Consider the following 21,360-nt stretch of genomic DNA (forward strand, 5'->3'; position numbering starts at 1 on the left):
AGTGGGGTGTGGGAGATGTGAGGGGAGTGCAGCAGGATGTGCTCAGCACTGCTGTGCCTGCTGCCCTTCCCAGGGCACTCCTTCCAGCAGGCACAGGTCGAGTACAGCCCCTGTGCTTGGATGAGCTGCTGGCTAGTTTGAACTGATGTGAGCTGGGGCTAAGCTCTTATCTTACCTGCTCCTGTTCAAGTGAGGGCTGCCACACTCTTTGTACGAGACTGCCTTGACTTCTAAGTTCCAGTGACAGCACTAATTAATAATTTAAATCCTTCATCTCACATGAAACCCTTTGATCTTCTGTTTTTTCAGCCCTAATAAATGTCAGCATTATGAAGTATCTTTAATCCACTGGCTTCTACTAAGATGAGGTAACTTTGGCCTAGGATGAGGTTAAAAGATGGTGGGATTCAAAAAGAGAAATTCAGGGCCTGTGTTAGTCTCTTGAGAATTAACCTGTTTGGGCTTTAGCAGGACTGGGAGTGGCTTTTGTAAACTAGAAATATAAGTCCTTTTTAGTAAGAAAAATATAATATAAGCCATGTTTACACTCAACTGTCTTTTATGTTAATGATTAAAAGAAGTGTTTCCCTCAATGTGGAATTAGTTATTCGTTGGTAGAATAATCAGAGGTGACTAAACCTACAGTGAATGTGCCTCTGTCAGGTTTCTTCAAAGGAAATTTCTGGCAGAGCCTGATTTCATTAGGCCCCCATGGTCTGTTTGGAGTTTTAGGTGTCTGTTTATGACATCAGTATCACTACAGAGTAGATCTAATTAGGTATTCTCAAGGTTTGATCATCAAACTTTGAGATTTTCCTGTAAATGAATATTTACAGGAAATAACAATTGCAAGTTATTTTTCTTCACAAGAATTAGTTTCTTGAAATTTGTATCACAAATTAGAGCATCATCCCAATATCTTGTACTGATTTTTCTTTGCAGAAGTGTTCCAAAGCTTAGCACTTGCACAAATTATGAGCTCAACCTCAACTCCAGACAGTGGTAAAACTCAGTATTAAATAAACAGATTTAAATCAGAATTGGCAGATTTTATGTTAATTGACTCTTTTAAATGTGTATATTTAGAACATTTATGTCATCTAAATATATCTGAAGAACTTGAGAAAATAGTGTTATTGTACCCTTTTGTTCTCTATGTGGCATCATCAGCTTTATCCCCAGTGAAGCCAATTAAATAATCAGTTACTTTATATTCATCAGTATTATATGTTCTTAATGATGCATTAAATAATTTCCAATTTTCTCTATTTTCTCATAAATGGTCATTTTTAATAAATGTATTTATTTTGGTAGTGCTGATATTTGCTGGTTTAGAAAATGCAGAATGACACATTATCTTAGCATTTTTTGTAATATCTGGCTCATTTGTTTTTTTTATAATATGCAGACTTTTACTTTATGCTGCATAAAGCAATTTGGACTAATTTTTCTATTGCCTACGTTGCATATATAATCAGAAAGTTATTAGAAAAATTTATAATGGTAAAGTGAGGAATTTCCATAAATTGGAAAGCTGTCCATCAGCTGCAGGTGTTTTGCCTAGACTAAAGTAGTTTTGTGTGATAATTAGAGAGGCTTTAGACTTCTGTACTTTCTCTGAAGGTGTTTCAATGAGAAAGAGAAAGCAAGTTAGCTTAGGAGGGAGGATGGCTTAGAAAATAGGAATTCTTTTGCCAATATTGTCCTTAATAGAAGCTAATGCGGCAGTTGACAGGCTGGGCATAAGATTATAAGTGTCATCTTTGACACAGTGAAGTGTACTGTTTTGAGAAGGTGTGAAATTGTTGGCTTTGGACAGTGGGTAATAGAGGTGGTTTAATGAATCCTGGATGTTAAAAGAATCAGTGGTGTTGCCTTTTCACTGTCTAAAAGGCAGTCTGCTTGTCAGTTTCCTACTTGGCTTTGAAATAATGAAAATACTGAGCATGCTTTGAAAGTTATGGAAGACAAATGTGAAGCAATATCTGGAAGGAGTTCTGCCTAACCTTATCTAATCACTTCTGAAGTCTGCAAAGACAGGTATTGATAGATTGCAGAGGTAATTTTACCCAGTTTTCCTTTTTTCAGTGTTGTTTCTAAGGAAATTGCCATATTATTTTGACATGGCATTTCAAGTTTCAGGGTGCAATTTCATGACATAGCTGGCTTGATCCCATGACACATTGCTTCTCAAAAGGTGAACCCAGTTCTTATGTATTTGTTAGCGTTTTTTCCTTTTTTTAATGCCTTTATAATTTTTAAAAAGTATTATTTAACACTTTTTGGAAGGGCCAGTCTTCTCCTATTTAAGCTCCCTAAGCAGTCTCATTGTAAAGTCCAGCAGAAATGACAGCAAATACAAGTCAGTATCAGGAGTGTGTGGCAAGGTTTAAGCAGGAGAAACCTCTACTGTGAGGCAGCCCTTAGCTCATCTTTTCAGCATCATCTAACTGCACCCTGAGATTGCATCAGTGGGAGGATAATTAAAGGATGTGAATAAACACCCTATCTCTGTAATTGATACTTCATAATTTCTCACATCTCCAGTTTTATATGCTCCTGTTTATAGAAAATTAAATGGAAAAAAAGATTTTAATGACTGGGTAGTAAATGAGAATAAGGAGGATGTTATATTATGGAAATTATAGATTGATATGTTGGAGATAAATTGTATTAAAGAGGAGAATGAAATCCCAGAGGAACACTACTTGTGATTGGTTTGATTATTTTGGTAGAACTAAGAGTTGCCATGATATCTATCAAGATGATGACAGATACCAATGACAAAGGGGCAATGATAACTAAAAAGAACAGCTCACCTACTGTGTTTAACTGTGAATTCTTTGAAATGGGTTCCATACTATTGCTATTTGTGTTATATATTTCTCTTCATGAACCAGTGGAATGTAGAACTTCAGATTAAAATGAACATAAGCTACACAATGCTGTATGTTTTTTTGTCCTTCTCTTCATATGCCTGTTTCCTTAGTACCTCTTTGCCCTGGTTTTTTTCATTGTATTTTACATCACCTTCTCTGAACACAGGATCTGTCCTGTTCTTTATCTACAAAATGATCTTGCTTTTCTTTCTTAAATTCCTCCTGCAGTTATTTCATCTGTTGCAAAATATTCAAGTTTTTCAGGTATCTAAGTAATATGTATGTGATAGGTAGGTTGGTGGATTGATGGAGGTATTGAAAACGACACGTGTTTATGAACTGCATGTCTGTCATCAGTCCTGCTTTTAACATGGTTCATTCTCCTGTCTGAGCATGACACATGAAGTTACTTGAGGCAAGGCTTATCTTTTTCTGATGCCATAAATCCTGTTTGAATCCAAAATAAAAAATATGTAAGACAATTATAAGGGAAATCCAGGAGAGTTAAGCTGATAATTTCTTTTCAACAGTGACTAGTGGCCTGAGACTTGGACTGGTGCCAGCCTGAATATTATGACTAATTGGAAGGTGATGAGTAAACCATCTTTTGATAACCAGGATCTCTTAACTTGGTCAGAGTCATTGTGTTATGTTCTGTATAGGGCTAATGAGTTTTGGTAATTATGAAAGAGGAATAATCAGAAGAAACAAGACAGTAGCCATCCGTCACTGAAGTCCTATAACTGCAAAAATTAAAAGCCTGAGGGAGAAGATGAATTCAGAGTTGGTGGCTGTTCATATCATCTTGCCTTGAAAATTTAAAACATGTTGTAAAGCCATCCCTCTTGTAGTACAGGAGAGAATTGCCTCCATGACTACAGGAGTGTAAAGGCTCCAATATGTCCTTGAGCTTTGTGGCTGTAAAGGCAAATTTTGCTTTTACAGAAATAAATCTTAATGATAATAATAACAATATTTTTTAAAAACTGTATTATGCCTTTTTGGTAGTTTATCTTTGCCACTGCTTGTTGTACATGGGGAGTTTGTTAAAGTTTCATGATATGAGTTTGTTCTTGAAGAGGGTAATGGATACCAGCTTTGTTCCATTTTTGTGAGATTTTATTTGGATTAACTGAACCAACTGGATTTTTTGCAAGGCCTGGAATGTAATTAATGTGTGGTGATAGTTTGAATGCTAAAAATGAAACAAGACAAATAGATTTTACGCAAAAATGACCTGTTAAGAACTTTTGTCTCTGGGAACACAAAATATTTTTAAACTTATAAATGAGAGCTATTATAGTCTAAAAGTAGCCAGGGCCGTGTAGTCAAGAATATGCCTCAGGAACAATCCTGCCCTAGTGGGAAATGACCAGAATGACCTAAGAATTATTTCATTACACAGACTTTGTAACTTTTTGGAGGTTATACTAATGTGTATCATGTTGTGGGAAGGAGGTAATCAGTATAAATCTGGATATATACTGCATGTAGAGTGATTGATGAAAATCATATGCCTTTTCCTCTGAACCGTTTGATCAAATAATGAAATTTATATTTTATAACAGAAACTTTAAATTGTGTTACTTCTTAACAAAGCTTCAGTAACAAAGCTGTGGTAGAAAGGAAGCAGACTGACTCACATAAAACTGAGATCATTTCTTGGATTGCATCTGAGTGTGAAAATATAAAGTTGACATTATGGAAGCTATGAAGTGCTTCTTACAGTGCTGTAGATGAATCACTGGCATTGACAGGGAGAAATTGAATAAGTACATGATAGGAAATAAGTTCTATTATAAGAAATACTGTTTTTTCTATAATTTTGGTTTTTCAAAATTTCTCCTTCCCCTCCCCTGTTTCCCTTTCAGGGTAAATGGAAAGCTGGTGGCATTGAAGGTGATTAGATTACAAGAAGAGGAAGGAACCCCATTTACTGCTATCAGGGAAGGTATGCACTCACAATTAGTGATGATATATGTGGGTTTTTTTCTTTTGTAATTGCATTGTGCTTCTTATTTCTGTGCCATGCTATAGTGAATAGCTTGAGAATTCAAATTACATGGTTATGTTCTCAGTAGGATGAAACTTTGGTGCTTCAGAAACAAAGCCTCTGGTGTGGGAGTTCTTGTTAAAGAATGCAGCTCCGCCTGTGCTTTGGCTCCTGTTAGATTTACTACGCGAACAGTACTGGGGAGCATGTGTGAGGTGGGTGTGAGAAGCCACTCTGGAAGAGGAGGGAGCTGTGTAAGATGCATTTCTGGCCCGCAGGCAGCACCTAGGATGAAGGTAGATGTGATTTTTCATATATACGCAGCGTGAAGCAATGACAAGCATTTCTTGATAAAGGCAATCAAAAGATCATCGAGCAGAACTGCAGGCACTTTTGAAGCTGTGTGTGGTTTGCAACTAGCTTGTGTTTGTTTTTCCTTCCCCATGGACTCTAAGTTGTGTGGCCTGGGAATTGTTCTTATCTACGGTGCCTGGAGATTCCTGTTAAGCTTTCTGCTCCATCCTTTATCCCTCCTCGTCAGCCTCTCCTGTTCCCTAATGACGGCTGCTTTATCTGAGCCTGTCTGTATCGAGCTCCTGTACAGAAATTGGTGGATATGCCTTCTTTGTGTGGTCCTGCTCTTTTAGAAGGTACTAAAAATGAGCCTTGGTAGAGAAATAATAAACAATTTACCATCACAGCACTGGTTCAGACTCAGCTGAAATTGGTAATGAACTAAAGAGATGAAACTGCTACGACTTTGAGGCACCCCTTAAAACTTCACGATCAGCCTAATTCCTGGGATGAGATGAGCCAGGGAGGTACTGGAACATCAGCCCTCACAGGGTCCGCAGTTGGCCCTCCATGTGAGATGTCTGGCTTCATGACCATGAGAGCCCAGACACAGCAGCTGTAGCTCCCTTGTGCCTTGCTCCTGCAGCCATCTGTCTGCTGTATGTCTGTCTGTACAATGAGCCCATTCTGGAGTAGACTGGGCAAAAAACCCTCATGTTTCATGTGATTGACACCCTGAAGTCACTAAACTACTGTGGATTTCCATCCCAAGACTGTGCATTTTAAAGGTGGCTCTTTCACAAAGGAGGGAAAACCGTGGGTGGCAAATTTATGAAGGAATTTCCGCAGTTCTTCTCTACTGCTTCATCTGAGTAACAATTATTGAATGATCTGACACATTTATTCATAACAATATCTATTTTATGTGTGAGCTGTCTGTCCCTGCAGCTGTGCTGTGATAACGAGGTGTGCAGAGGGTTACGGGTGCAGCTTTCAATATCTTTAATGCTGAGTTCAAGTTATAACAGTCTGTGTTTCAAATATGTTTATTGTTCTTCAGGTTTGTAGTTGATATGGTACTGACTTAATGAGAGAATAGTAAATGCGGCTTTCTTGTGCCTTTTTGGTGACACTTAAAAGGTTTTTTAATGTGAGCTTGGTCTAGATGAAAGCTTATAGTGCTGTAACCGTCAAATTCAGTATAATCCCTTTCCCTTCATAAATAGTGTGGTGTGTGAGCTCAGTATACAGAAGTATTCATTAGGAACAAGAACAGAGATTTTTCCCACTTGCTATGTTAAAAAAATTATAAAGGCACAGTTGCATGAAAATACTTCCCATACTGTCATTGGAAAGTTTTATTTTTAGCTGTGACTACAATACTGTGGTTGAAGCCAGTTTAATAGTAGTAGAATAGCTTTAATAGTAGTAGAATAATTGTCTTGTCTAGAAAAGCTCTTGAAGTTAATAATACCAAATCAACAGTGCAGCATTGATTATGGTAGGACTGTGTGCATCCATTGTATTTTTAAGTCGTCATCGAAGCTGAGACTAGATCCAAAGAGTATTAGGATACTAAAAAAGTTTTTTCTTGACTCTTGTAGACTCTTGGATAGGTGGGATCACACTTGGGTTATAGGCAGTTTATGAGGGTTTTTTGGGGTAAATGAAATCTCATCTCCTTGACAGTGAAATTTCTTTCAGGAGCTATCAGTATAAGTGTAATGCTGTATGTTTTATGTCATGTAGATGTCACACACACCTGATATGTAAGATGAGAAGGGGAAAAAAATCTATATTTATTTAGGCTTTGACTTTTCTGTTGTTGGTTTTGATTTTGTCAGAAACAAATATTAGGGCCAGAAAAGTAAGGAAAGCTGAATTAGAAATGCAAATTTCAGAAGGTGACCTCTCTGATGTTATGCCAGGCTGGTAGTATTTGACAGTAACACTATGGCCACTGCAGCCTTCACTAGCAGGACCTTAGGAAGCTCCTCCTTTCCTCTTGGCAGCATCTCATCCATCTTGGACATGCTGAGTTCTGTAATGCATCTATGGCTGCTGTCAGCTACAAGGGTGGGGAGAAAAAAAGGGAAAAAATAAATGCTTCTATGAGCTCTTAAAATTATCTGATAAGTTTGATATGGAAAAACAGTGAGAATGGGACACTGTGTTAAGCTGTTTTCTCTTGATCTTTGATGATTAACTAAGGGCTCCAGTGCCATCATTTAGGCTGGGACAACTAGAACAAGGACAAATACCACTGAAGATGAGATCAACTTCTAATTTCAGTTATCTGAGGAATAGTGTTCCCATAATGGAAAAATGCATATATGATGGTATGAGCCAGAGGTCTGTTGAAGGGCATTTCTTTCCAAACTCTTTCATAATGGAGAAACCAGGCAGGTTTCATCTTGGCTTGCTCCTTATTTTCTAATTTTCCAACAATGCAAGGCAAATTCAGGCAGAAGTCTAGTTAGTTGTAAATTAAAACTACTGTTAGAAAACTGTTTAACATTTCTCCTGGCTCCTTGAGTAAAGCAGTGAGAGAAAATAGCATTTCTGCTCGGTGCTCCTGAGGGGGATGCTGTGTGATGCTAATTTGGGGGATGTTACAGCCTGAAATCCTAAGCAGTGGTCGTGCTGAGGGAATGTTGTAGCTGCCTATGGACCGGGAAGCATATTGTTACTGTTGTGACAGCAGTAGAATGAAGCTCAAAGTAAAACAAAGCTACAAAGAAAAAAGACTAGGAGAAGTGGGGAAATGGAGGAGATAAATATGGAATGTGTGGCTGTAGAGACAAGTGCTAACTTGGTTGAAGCAGTAAGTGGAAGAAAAAGTGAAAAAAAACTCCAACTGAACAAAAAAAACCCCAGTAAATCTGCATAAGGGAAATCATAGTTAATTTTAAGGCCTGGGGGAGGTTTAGCTGAAGCTTCAATTAAAGCTTATAAAGTAAGTCTGCTTTTACAGCAGATAAGGGTTTGTGTCTTCTACCATCAAAGTTCCATAGATTTAAATGAAAATAGGTGAATGTGGCATATTTAGTGGTGCAGTTCAACTCACTATTGAATTTCTAGAACAAAGTTTAGAAGTGGCCTATGCTAAGTGTTCTTTCTACTTGGGCTGAGTTAAATGTACCAGCTTACTGTATGTAGTTTATGGGATGTTTCTGAATTTAATTCACTTAGTCTGAGATAATCTAATTTACTTTTGAAGAGCCCAAGGAGGAAAAAAAAAAGAAAAAAAGGAGAAAAAAAGCACAACTGATTTGGTGTATGTACTTGAGTGGGATAAATCAATGAGATTTTCTGATAACATTTATATGAGTGACTCAGCCCACCATTTCACTGTTGTGGGCTAAGTGTGCCTGCAACAGTGATATCCAAAACACTGTGGAGTCTGAAAGACATTTACATCCCATTTTTGCATTTAAAATAAATTCGGTAGTATACAGATTAGCAAGTTATTTGTTTTCTGTGTTAGTCAAGTTGTGGTTTGTCCTTTTACTGTAATGTTCTTTATCAACTGTTCAGAGATGGTTCAGCATCAGACTTGAAGTATTATTAAACCCACAGCAGCCAGGAGAAAAGGTCACTGACCTTAACTTTTATCTCGGGTATTTCATTCTCTTAATTTCCTGTAGAATCATATGTTCATCTAGGCTAAATGCTGAACTGTGTGGTAGATTCTAATTCTGGGAACAGCTTGATTAACAGTGCTTTAGTTATCTTTTTTTTCATTTTGGGTAATAATATTGCTTTTATCCAGCATGACAACAATTTTGCTTTTTGGGTTCATATATAGACAAACATCCCTTGGCTTTATCAGCACCTTGCTTCTGAGGTAACTTGCTTACTGTGTTCCTTTCTTGGGTAACAAAATTCTTTCTTCCCCATCCCATTCATGAAAACTTTTTTTGCCTTTGTTTTTAATTTTCCGCTCTTGAAAATATTGCTATTTACTATAGCAATAAAACCTTATTCCAGGGTTTTGGTCTATTGAAATGTTTCATTTCCCATAGGTCTGGATGGTGTTTCAAAGCATCATCAAGTTTAGTAGCTATTTTTGTACTTGTCATTTAATTGCCATGATTGGGCAACTTTCAGTTTGTTTTTCTTTTTATTAATGACTGTATTCACATGTTGTAATTTATATGTATTTGTACCCATTTGTGTCACTTTTAAAGGTGCTCATGTGACAGTTTCTACATCTTTGATTTGGCAGTTTCTCAGATGATACTTTTCCATCTACTTCATTGTCAAAGGCTGTGGTCTTAATGCCATGTATGGATAGCAGCATGCAGAAATACAACATAAGTGCTCTGGAAGCATCTGCTGTATTGCATTATAAAATTACAAATAATATAGGAATGACTTAATGATTATTTTTTTAATTTTTAAATATTTTATCATGCATATTGAATAAGTTCATTTTTTGAGTTGGGGGAGAATGCTTAGTGCATCTGAGTGCCAATATAGAGCATGGAAGAGAGATGCTTGACTATTGGCCACAGAACATCTTCAGAAGTCTTCAGAGCTTTGGGTCTCTGCATCCTTATCTCACTGTGTGGTAGCAGTGAGTCAAGAGAGGGCTGCCAAGATGATTAGAGGGATAGAGCAGCTTTCCTGTGAGGAAGGCTGAGAGAATTGGGTTTATTCAGTCTGGAAAAGGGAAGGCTTAGGAATTACCAATTGCAGCTCTCCAGTACCTGAAGGTGCCTACAAGAAAGACAGAGAGGGACTTTTAACAAGAGCATGTGGTGACAGGACGCAAGGAAATGGCTTTAAACTGACAAAGAGTGGCTATTAAGAAGAATTTCTTTACTGTGAGGGTTGTGAGGCACTGGAACAGGTTGCCCAGAGAAATTGTGGCTGTCCCATCCCTGGAAATGTTCAAGGCCAGTTTGATTGAGGCTCTGAGCAATGTGGTCTAGTGAAAGGTGTCCCTGCCTATGCCAGGGGGTTGGAACTTGATGATCTTTAAGGTCTCTTCTGACTGGGCTATTTTATGATTATAATGGAAACAAAAAATGAAAACCTGAAACAGTCTCTAAGAAAGAAATGAGTTGTGAGTTCACATTTATTCCCCAGGATTTCTATAGTCTGTGTTTTATATATGATGTTTTCTATATTGTAATATATAATGCATTATCCTCAGGATATATATTTATACCACACAGTCTCTTTGAAGATGGGAGGTTTTCTGAGGCCTCCCTTTCTGAAATTATCAAGCTGAAGGGGATAAATCTTTACAAAACTTATCTGTAGAAAATCAAAATGGAATAACTGCTATGAAAAGAATACAGGGAAGATCAGGAGTTTGCCAAGACAAAGCTCTTACCTGAGTGAATGTGTAATTTATTGCCTACTGTTCCTAACTGGTGCCCAATGGAAAACAGTGATTGGTGTTAACAGAGCTGCAAGCGATGTAAAGGAGCTGAGCTTTTCTATTATCCTGGAGAAACAGCAGATTCTGCACCCATACCATTTAAGGAAGAGCTCCAGAAAATTGTATTTGGACTCAGTGGGTATGATTCTTGCGACCTCATCCTGAATTATGACCTGAGTTATTGCAGGCACTCCCCAGCTCAGTGATGTGTAGCCCAATGGTCTTTACACCACTGAAGTCAACAAATGACCTCATGGCACTGGCGGGATGACTCACAGTCATAAGCCTCCTATTTGTTGTATTAGAGTAGGCCTGGAATATTATGTGCCATAAGTCAAGGTCACAGTGAAACAATATCTGCCTGTATTCTTTGAAGAGTCATTGGTTGATCTACTGCTAGAAGGCAAACATGAAAATTGCAGTGAAAATCCTGTCTTCATCTTCCAGTAAAGAATTATTATTTTTTTTTTAATTGGAAGTTAAATCATCCACTTACATAAAGTAAATCTAGTAATTTTATTCAGGATTGGTTTGGGTGGTTTTTTGTTGTGAGGTTTTTTTTTCCTAATAAGGAAGCTTAACAACTGCTTTCTTTTTAGTAATAGGAATTTGGAGGACTTTCAGATTTCCTTTACAAAGCCCAGTCAAGAAATTTGAATTTCCATAATTGAAATGAGTAAAAGCCTCACATGTATCTGGTTCAACAAGCCTCAGGGAATTTCAAGAGGTTATGTTTAAGATTATGGAGATGTAGCTATTCTGAGCGTGCGTGTCACAAGAGTTACTATAGGGGGTTTGTGTCTATGGTTTGGAGCCTGAGGATAAGCTCACTCTCCCCAAAAGCCACATTGCTTTGGAGCAGTGAAGTAAAAAAAGGAAAGGACAGTAGCTTGGCTGTAGCTTGGGGAACTTTTTCATGGCCTACAGAGCTGGCAGAGCTGGTGCCTACTGCAGGCTAAATAGCGACGGCTCAATTAGCTGTAAAGTCCCTGCAAAGCCAGTTGGACTTGGAGTCGTAACAGCTTTGTTTTTCAGAGTTGTTAAAAATAAAACGTGCAAGCCAAGAACCTCTGGGACACTGTGTCATTGGATATTTAAGGTCAAGAATATTCAAAAGTAAAGAAACTCCAGCAATTTTTATTTCTCTGTCTTGTCTCTTTCTCTTATGGTCACCCTGCAGCCTTACCCAAGCTGTCAGTTTCCTTGAGTTAAAAGATTTCTCAAATTAAGACAGGCTGGGCTTCAAAAACTACATTTGGAAAAGGATGTTCCTAGGACCTTTATCATGAAATGAAGTAAACTTTTAAAATTTCTGAGACTTTTGGAGGTTACTTATTAAATACCCTTTCGTGTTGCAAAGAAGTGGATATTATTTCTTCTTGAACATTTATAGTAGACAAATTGCTTTTAATTTCTGGAGGTTTTTTCTGAATATTTTTTTGATAGGTCACATTTTCAGCTATGTTTCATTTATGCTTTCTCCTGCATGTGCAGTTGTGTACGCCTACAAGAAGCGTGTTAGATCTTTGGCAATGTGATATGGAGTTCGGAAGCAGCAGGAGTTTCATCTTTACTCTGCTTTGCCTCCTGCTGCTCTCTCCAGCCCTGACTGGCTGCTAATTTTTTTTACTGACAGTACTCATTTGCTTTTCCCTGAAAGCATTTGAATTGGCTGGCTGAAGCAGGTGAACTGAATTCCTTGTCATCCAAGATGAACGTGGGAGATCTGATCGTTTTCTAGTCTCATATACAGTGCAAATTATGATGTTATTTTATTCTGCTTTTTAGTGTGTCCAAATTACGTTGTGCTACTTAGTTCTTTTTGGTGGGCCACATGAAAGCTTCTGTCCACACAGGGTGGTCAGAAATGGTAGATTGGAAAAGTCTGTCCTGTTTGTTTTTTTGTACTTGACTATTCACAGACTGAACATAGTCTTTCCTTCCCCCCCCCCCCCTTTTTTATTTTTTAACCATCTAACAAATCAGCAGTTTTCTCAATTAGAAAACCTTCAGGAGAGCTGGGATTACATAAATATAGCATAAATTATAGTGTTTCCCTTTGAGAATCATGTTATGAATTTTAAAATATATAATGAGCTTCCATCATCTAGGAAAAGTGTCGCGCTTTTCTGAGAAGTACAAGTGCAAATTCCAAATTATCCCATTTCATAGAACTAGATTTGTTCCACAGAATATTCCATCCCCTCTGTCCTCCTCCTGTTCCCCCTCCAACATTTTATCTGTGGCCTGCTGAGGTGGAACATGACTGTATCAATTGAATCTTTATTCAGTACTTTTGATGTTTAGGCTGTGACCTTCTTCTGCCTTTTGTTCTTGAGCACAGTTCAAGCAAGAAGAGAATGAGGTGACACTTTGAAAATTTTTTTTTTTAATATGATCATTTTGCCAGCAAGAATTCTTTCTTCATCCTTGTTATGTTACCTTAATGGCAGACCTTTCAGGCTCTGCCCTACTTCCACTGAAGCAGTTGTCTGTGCATCCTCATTACTCTCATGGAAAGTGTTGGATAAGGGATCTTGTGCCAGTTTCTGCGCTGGAAGGTTGCAAATCCATTAGTTCACAAGTGCTATTGAACCCTTTTTGGTATGGCTTTTGCTTACAGTTTCCTCTGACCTGAGTTTCAGGGCTCTCTGACTTGCTTTGTGCCCCTGGGGCTTTCTGCTTAGAGCAGACTTCTGCTCAAAAGCTGTTTCTTCTTTCCTTGTTAATGCACAAGTTGGAGCTGTTGCCTTGTAGATTTTGGTCTTGTTGTCCCTGATAGTATGACAAGAAGGGTAGAAAGCACATGACAATCACAGAATTTGGAGGATACAAGAAGGCTGTCAATCCTTCATATATAATGATAATATGCATCTATAAGTCATACAGAACCTTATGCAGCCCTCATGGCTTTCTTGTTTGAGTTGAAGTTGTTGAGAGTCTGCCTTTTTATGCTGTATGCAAATTTAATTTCCTCTTACAGCACATTCTGCCAGCAAAAGAATGTTACTTCTCCAAGTAACATTAGTTTTTTCCTTGTGACCATATCCCAGTTGGAGCAGATGGAATTGGTAGTACAGAAACCAGCTTCTTAATATGAGTGGAGGTGCTGGCAAGGGATGGCATGTCTCAACTGAAACTGCTTGTAGACCCTCAGGCATCCAAGTGTCAGTACCTTCCATGGCCACCTGGTGAAATAAAAATTTATCTCTGATGTTGAGGCAAAGAAATATCTGCTGAACCTAGGTAGTTCTTCTAATTGTTTTTTTCTTTATTGTATCTCCCTTTTGCAAAAGGGATAATCTAGGCAACAATATCATTTACCCTTATGATGAAAGTGGTGAATTCAAATATGCACAAAGACATTTGTCTTTGTCAAGATCTCTGTGTGTGTTTTTCCATTGCTGTGTCCTGGATTTCAAAAATACCAAAGCAAGGTGGCAACTCAGTGTTCAAATCAGTTTAGTCAGCTTCAGTTTTATCCATGGTCGTCTTAACATGCAAACCTAGTAGATGGCTGTGGAATCTCAGCAAAATTGGTTTCAACTTTGGGTAAAGTACAAAGTAAGGACCTTAGAAGGTTGTCTGGTTTCAGGTGTGTTACAGCTCTCCCCCTTGAAAGCGATACACCACGACATGTATGGAAAGAAGTGTATGGGTGCATATGTGTGTTCCTGTATGTTTTTAAGACTTAGAAAAACAATTAATCCTGTCCCCTAAAGAGCAAAATCCCCTGTGATGGGTCACATACTGTCTTTGATCAACCCAGAGAGCGTGTAATGTGAATTGGTCATGTACCCAGCTCTGGATAAAGTAAAAATGCTTCCTGTGGAAGTCGTCCCCCTTCATCAAAAGTCATGTCTGAGACATGCCACCATCTTCTTGCTACTGATTTCAGTCATCTTTCATAAACATCATCAGAACAGTTTTGTGTATTTCTAACACAGAAAGTTCATGAATGAATTATCCTAATTCTCTTGATGTGTATGAATAATTTAAACACTGTCTTGATTCTTCAGACATGAATGTAGCAATGAAGATGAGCATGTGCTTCTGCTGGATCCACAACAATGGATTGTTTTCAATGCTTTTGTCCACAGCACAATAAATACTTTTACTTCCTTTGAGAAAAATCCACTAGCATATTTCAAATTTTTAACTTATTTATCAAATTTAGCACCTTTAGTCTGTACAGATACAAGACACTCTTCTGTTTTAATATCTAACAAATCATTCCTATATCAAAGGGAAAATAACACTTATTTTCAAATTATGGGGCCATGACATAAGTGGAGACTTGCTAGTTGAGAAGATAGGGAGCCTGAGAGAGTGAGACTACTGCAGCATTTTGTTTTGCTGCTTTTTACTCCCATCTTTTGTGGTAATGATTCAATTCTTCCTTAAATATGTCATATATACAGGGAAGTAAAAATCCTAGTATGGTTAAATGCTATGTATAGTTCACAGTAATTTGCTGAAAATTTTAAGCATGAATTGTTTCTGAATTTTGAAATAGATGAGAAATATTTTCAGCAGCTTACATCTTTGTACTGGCATGAAATATGGCAGTATAGTAGTCATTAAGAAACACTAATACCTTTCTCATAGGAAGGAGAAGGTCAGTTATAATCAAAACAGTGAAAAAAGTGGTAGCAAATACATCTTATTTTAAAGTTATATATGTGAGACAAAATATATTCCTTCTTTTCTGTTTCTACACAGGCTCCTTTTTATCTTTGGTCTACCTGCTGTCAGATGCTGTAGGCACAGTTGTCTGGCTGAGACCATTCCTTTGGGAGACAGCACTGCTCTTTTTTCTCTTTTGTATTTTTCCATAGCCTGGAGATTGTATTGCAGACACTTCAGTTCAGTTTTTCAGTTTTTGCTGGGAGAGGTGGGAGATTCTTTCAGGAATTATACAGAACTGGAATACAGGCTTCATAATGGGGTCTCTTCTTCCAGCATGGGTGGAGTTACTGCTTCCAGGCTTTGACCAATATGAAGAGAGGAGCATTTCAATATTAGAACTTGACCTTTGCTGTCTTCTTCAAAGCAATGAAAATGAATATCCACATTATTTTACTTCAGAATGTTCTCCCCGAGTAAGCAATATTCAAAAAGAAGCTGATCATGTGTTGCATTTTTCTGATGAGATGGAGGGGAACTGGATGGGTCAGAGACTGGTAATAGGATGTGTGACCTCCCACCTCTGACCCCTTTACTGAAATATAAACCATGATAGTGGAGTCTAAAAGTCATCACTATGGGATGTTCAGCTGCAGAATTTGGAACTGTGCATTTCTGAATTTTTGAGGTCTGAGCCGCTTCTCACAAACTTCCACAGCTTCTCAGCTGGCAGCAGATTTAGCTGGAGCTAAGAGGAAAAAAGTGAACTTAAAACAAAATGAATGGAGGAAGCCTTGTAAATAAGGATATTTTAGGTGTGCTTAAACCCAGTGATTTATACCTGTTCTGATCTGATCTAACTTGTTTGTAGTGTGTGTTTTGTGGTGCATGTTTCAGAGTTCCCTTAATCAGTGCTGAAGTGGTATAGACCACAGTTTTCTTTCACGGTTACTTTGGGGTGTTAGGAGGGGCTTAATGCAAATAAGGATTCTATCCTCTGGGTTTTACCTTGAGGAGATGCTCAAAACTGGCACTGTCAATGACAGTTTATATTATTTAACTTTTTGCTTTGGACCTCATATGGAAGTTTCCTAACATCCTTTATTTTTTTTCCTCTGTAGGCAATTTAAACTGCAGGTTAGTTCTTTGAAGCCTTAGTTGTACAGCTAATTACTTTAATGTACAAGTAATTAGATCCACAGGTTTTTCTTAGCCTTATTTATCAGCTGGTTTTCCTGAGCAGAGCAATGAAAGAAGTCAAGAGGGTCGTAGGAATGTACCATCAGCTTTGCACACAGGCTGATTTCCATCTGAAAACATTCTCCCTTCCCTCATATCTCCTAAAATTGAGAGGACAAAGTACTGTAGTACATTAAATGCAACTAGTTGAGGGAAGAAAAGTAAATCAAAACTTTCAAACTAAAAAGAAAAGCTTTTTACACATTTCACGTCCACATTCTCACTCATTTCCCTTTCCCCCTATTTCTCTGAAATTAGGGATGCATTCTCACTCTTTTGTGTGCTCTGAGGTCTCAAAAAATGTGTTTAATAATGGCAAGAACATTTTCATGCAGGCATTCACCGGCTTGTGTGAAAGTTTTATTAAGAAAACAAGATGGAAACCCCAACTATATACAACACTGTTCTCTGGACAAGATAAAAATTTGCTTTTGTTTTTTCATATCTGGTTTTCTCAGTGCAGCAGTGCCTACACTGCCTCTGCTAGGAAACTGCCAGTTCCTGAAGGGGCATCTAACTCAAAGCAAAACCCAGCAGGTTGCAGGGCCATTGACAGAAAGCTGTAAAAACTTTCCTACTTCTCTAGGTTACTTTATGTATTTCTGGTTCTAAAAGATATTTTTCAATTTGCAATTACGTGTTTCTCAGAAAGTCTTGGTTATAAAGCTGACATGGTTGAAATACTGGCTTTGCATCAAGGTTTCTAACAGAATTAGCATTTGAATCACTTGAGGCCCTATTCACAAAACAGAGGCTATTTGCATAATCAAAAATGCTTTATTTTGCATGCCAGTGGAGAAGCAAAGGGTTGTAGCTGTGGCTCACAAACGAAATTCAAGTGATCGCATTGATGTGTGTCTGAATGCTGCTGTCTCTGTCTTGCTTGCACAAATTAGTACAAATCTATATAAAAGCCAAAGAATAAGTTTTGGAGCAATGTATAGTCTCCATTAAAAGTCTGATGAAGCAGGCTTTGCTTAAGTTATCAGTGTAAGGATTAGATGGGCTTCCTGCTCTTCCAAATGGGAATGAAGTTTGGGGCACTTATGCTGCTGGGCTGTTGGAAGACAATGGATGTCTTTCTAAAGATATACTCAGTAAAAAATGTATGAGCTTGGAAATGGCTTCTTGTGCTAAGGAGATCAAACTAAATAACCTATAAAAGTATATATCTGTGGATACTGTGTTCAAGACTTTATCACCTTTCTGTCAGATTTCTACCAGCAGTCCAAGAGGCTTATGAATTGCATTAATAATAGTCCCCTCTTGCCATCAGCCCATGCCTTCATGTTTTTCATCCATTTTTATGGCTGTGGACAAGAATGTCGCTTTCAATTACATGTAAATAACTCCTGATCACAGTTCAAGAGCACAAAGCAACTTTTGACCTCTCTGAGGCAATAGGAAAACTTTGAACCTTAAAAAACCCCCTTAAATATCAGGAGATTTTATCCTTTTAATTTTTTCTAGACTGAATTTCTGATGTGTTGTTACTGTTGAATCAAGCTCTTAAGTGAAATTTGGATGGCAGAAGTTTTAGTTCCACAAAGAAATTTGGTTATAGTTATTACAACTTCAGATTATTTAACCTTAAAAAAACTATGGTGTAATCTAGGCTTTTTCTTGCTAATGTATGTAATTTATTCAATATAAAATTTTTGAGGCATTATATGGATTCAATTCATTTATTTAAAAATATACTAATTAAAAGCTGGAGGTCCAAATAAAAAAATAAAGTAGTGAGGTTTAATGTAAATTTAAACTATCTTCCATGACAGGTATGCTCCTGAAAAGACAATCTGCATTTTTGAGCCTTCAGTATCATACGGTACAAAGTTTTATTCTGGTTTCTGTGTTTGTTGTTTGTTAACCTCTGGACTAAAAGTATGTCTCAGATGCATCTAGATCTGGAAACTAGACTAGAAATTCCAATTATCTTGGTTCCTAGAATTGTAGGTTTCAAAATACTCCAGAGTCTAAGTGCATCATTAATAGAAATATCTCCTTTTCTGTACATTGCTTTGGAGCAATCAGCAAAAGGTGAGTTTAGTCTGGTTCATACACCCACGTTCTTTGCAGAGTTTGCTGTTTTTCTGGTTGACTGAAGTGCATAAATTTAAAGTTGAGTTTCTCATTAATTTGTTTTAATTACAGAGGCCATTAACCTTGTAAAATCATTGACAGTTATGAATCTACATCTCTGAAAATTATGTAAACAAGTTTATAAAAGCTTCTTAAGTGAAATGAAATCCAAACTGTATACAAGGACAAGTTTTTTTTAACAGCACTTGTTAAAGCCCAACAAAATGTCATAAAAATACCTGCAGATAATCATACACTCCTTCAGGACAAAGAGACTGCTGTGTTTCCTATTCACGTGTAGCACTCATTGTATAGTTAACATCAAAGATACCTTCAAGATAAGGGTATTCAACTGTAGTTTCTTCTTGGGTAAATGGTTCTTAATATTTTAGGTGTAGTTTGTTGTGGCCAGAGAACTTGGGGAGAGGAATGTGTTTTCCTGCCTCAGACCAGGTTTGTTTTTGTGTGGAGATCTTGTCAGTCTGTTTCAAATATTATCAGGCTGTCATATATAAGCTTCCAAGCCAGCTGGGGGAGAGGCATTTTGATGCACCTTACAGAGTGTGTGATCTGTCATCACTGGGGTGCTGAGCCTAAATGAGTAAGGTTCCTGTGCCTGTTTCATTGACTGATATTTCCTTTTTTTTTTATTTGGGAATATTTCTGTTCTGCTTTCGTAAGTCTGGTGTTATTTGAAATATTGAACTTTGTTGTGAGTTTAAGGAGAATGTTTAGCCTTGTGAATGTTAGCACTTTGGCTGCCACTATTTTAATATCAGTATCTGAACTGGAATGTGCTCTTAGAGTTTTCAGTGCAACCAATTCTTGATTTTTAGCCAAAGCTTTCTGGCATGTGTTGGAACAGGGATTTAGTATTCCTTATTTATCAATTTCCCTTAGAGGTAAAGTTTGCTGTTGCAGAATGTCTGATATAACATACATACACACTAACTAGCCATGCTGAAGGAGGAAAAAGATTCACTGGTGCCTGTGGGTAATAGGCTTGCTTCTGCAATTCCTGTGACCTTTTTTAGGTCAGATTGTGTTCGTTTGGGAGAAAAACTTGGCTGATAAAAATCTGGTGGCTTTGTTAAGTCATTCTTTATTTCCTTGGCATGAGGTGATGAGGCAGCAACTCGCTAGTAAAGAGCTCCAAGGACTCTACAGTGCTTGGGCTGTGTTTTCCAGAATACTAAGATGTTCTCACTTTAGTTGTAGAAACTAAAAATGTGTTTGCCCTTTTGCAGTATCTCAAAATACTGTTGCAGATCAGCTATCTTCAAGAGTTGCTTGGAAAAGGATTCTTTACAGAAAAAATAAAAACATTACAAAGGCGTTCAGAAACTACTTCAAAGCAATCATGGCTTTGCCATATTCCTGAACCTTGGTCTTAATGTGTGTGAAATTGTTGCTTACACTGAACTTAAAACTTCAGTGCACTTGCATTGCACTGAAGAGTGTTTTGTTTGTGTTGGGCAAGTTTGTGTGGGATCAGTTGGTGAGATGATAGTTTCATCTTTGACCCTGTGATAGTGCTACATTGATAAGGAGATTATATCCAGTAGTTTTGTGGTGTTCAGGTCCCATACTGGCACCATAATTACACTGAGTGGCCTAGTCCAGTTTGTGCTTGGTCAAATCAAATAAACAGCTGAAGTTTGGTGTTTCTCCTTGCTTGGTTTCTGCAAGTAAATAGGAGCTCATCAGGAAGAGTTTCAGCTATATTGATTGAGCCACTCAATCTGTTAGTATTTTATTTGCTTTGTCTTTCTAACTCAATATGGAAGTTATAGAGAAATACAATTTAGGCATGTCGTCTTGCTTCTTCTACGTCCTGCTGCTTAAGGTGCCCTAGTTGTTTTCAGTTCCATTTCTCTTTAGGAACAAGAACTTTCTTCCTTCTTCTGTTTGCTTAGCAAGTCACTTTTTTGTTTGCATATAACAATAAGCAACAAGGATTTAAAGAGCCAGCTAAAGAATCATCTGTATCTCTAGGCTCATGTACTATGTGGGATGATGAACCAGGATTTAAGCTCTTGGATTTTGGCTTGTTAGCTTGTCCTGAGCCTATGAAAGTCCCTTTGTGAAACTGGCTTTTAAGGTAGCAATTTTATTTGCAGAGGTGTAAACCTCCTGCTTTGCGTTTAACTTTGGTTTTGGATTTTTTTTTCTCGTATTGACAGCATTATAAACTCTACTTGCATTATCAATGCATTTTTGTCCCCTTTTCCCTTCTGCATTCCCTCTAGCTTTCTTGTTTCCCTTTCTGACATGCTCTAGCAGCCTGGAGAAGACTGCCCCGCTGAATGCTTGGCACTGTCCATATCTGGGCAGTGGTAGGGAGGAGAACTAGGAGAAATGGATTGGTGTGAGGATTACACCAACTGTCACAGTGAGCTTGAAAAAATGCAAGTTCAGGGTCATTCAAAGCAGCACCAGGGTAGAAAGCAATAGTAGCAAGAAGGGAAGGGTTGATGACTTTGTCTGGGCTCAGTCAGGAGCGTGTGGCATGGAGAATGGGAAATCTCATTGGACAGGCTGAGCATTTCCCACTATTTGTTCATTAGCAGGGTTGAAGAGGGGGGAGCAGAAGTGGAACACAGGACTTGGAAATGCATTCAGCCAAAATCAGGTTTGTGATTGAGATTTTGGGGAAACTGTTAGAAATTTTCTCCTGATGACGCTGTCCTGTCTGTAACTAATGTTGTACTCCAGAGTTCTTGGCTCAGACAGGGAAGATGGATTCTCTGGGATATTTTAGCTGCTAAATACATTTTTCCATTGACTAGATGTAAACTTTGAGAAATTGGACAAATTTTCACAGAAACTAGAAAAAGCATTTCCTTGATCTGAAG

The 21,360-nt window shown here is 37.8% G+C and overlaps 1 protein-coding gene across 6 annotated transcripts in view; it reads left to right on the top strand.

Annotated features, from left to right (window-relative positions):
* The window catches only part of CDK14 (cyclin dependent kinase 14), a 351,806-nt gene that overhangs the window by 101,085 nt on the left and 229,361 nt on the right, over positions 1 to 21,360 (top strand). For all 6 annotated transcript variants that reach the window (XM_058021900.1, XM_058021892.1, XM_058021917.1 and 3 more), the window contains one exon: positions 4,751 to 4,830. In XM_058021900.1, coding sequence (XP_057877883.1) covers positions 4,751 to 4,830 — 80 coding nt within the window. The remainder of the gene's footprint in view (positions 1 to 4,750; positions 4,831 to 21,360) is intronic.

This window comes from Melospiza georgiana, chromosome 1, assembly GCF_028018845.1.
Source record: "Melospiza georgiana isolate bMelGeo1 chromosome 1, bMelGeo1.pri, whole genome shotgun sequence".
Lineage (NCBI taxonomy): Eukaryota > Metazoa > Chordata > Aves > Passeriformes > Passerellidae > Melospiza > Melospiza georgiana.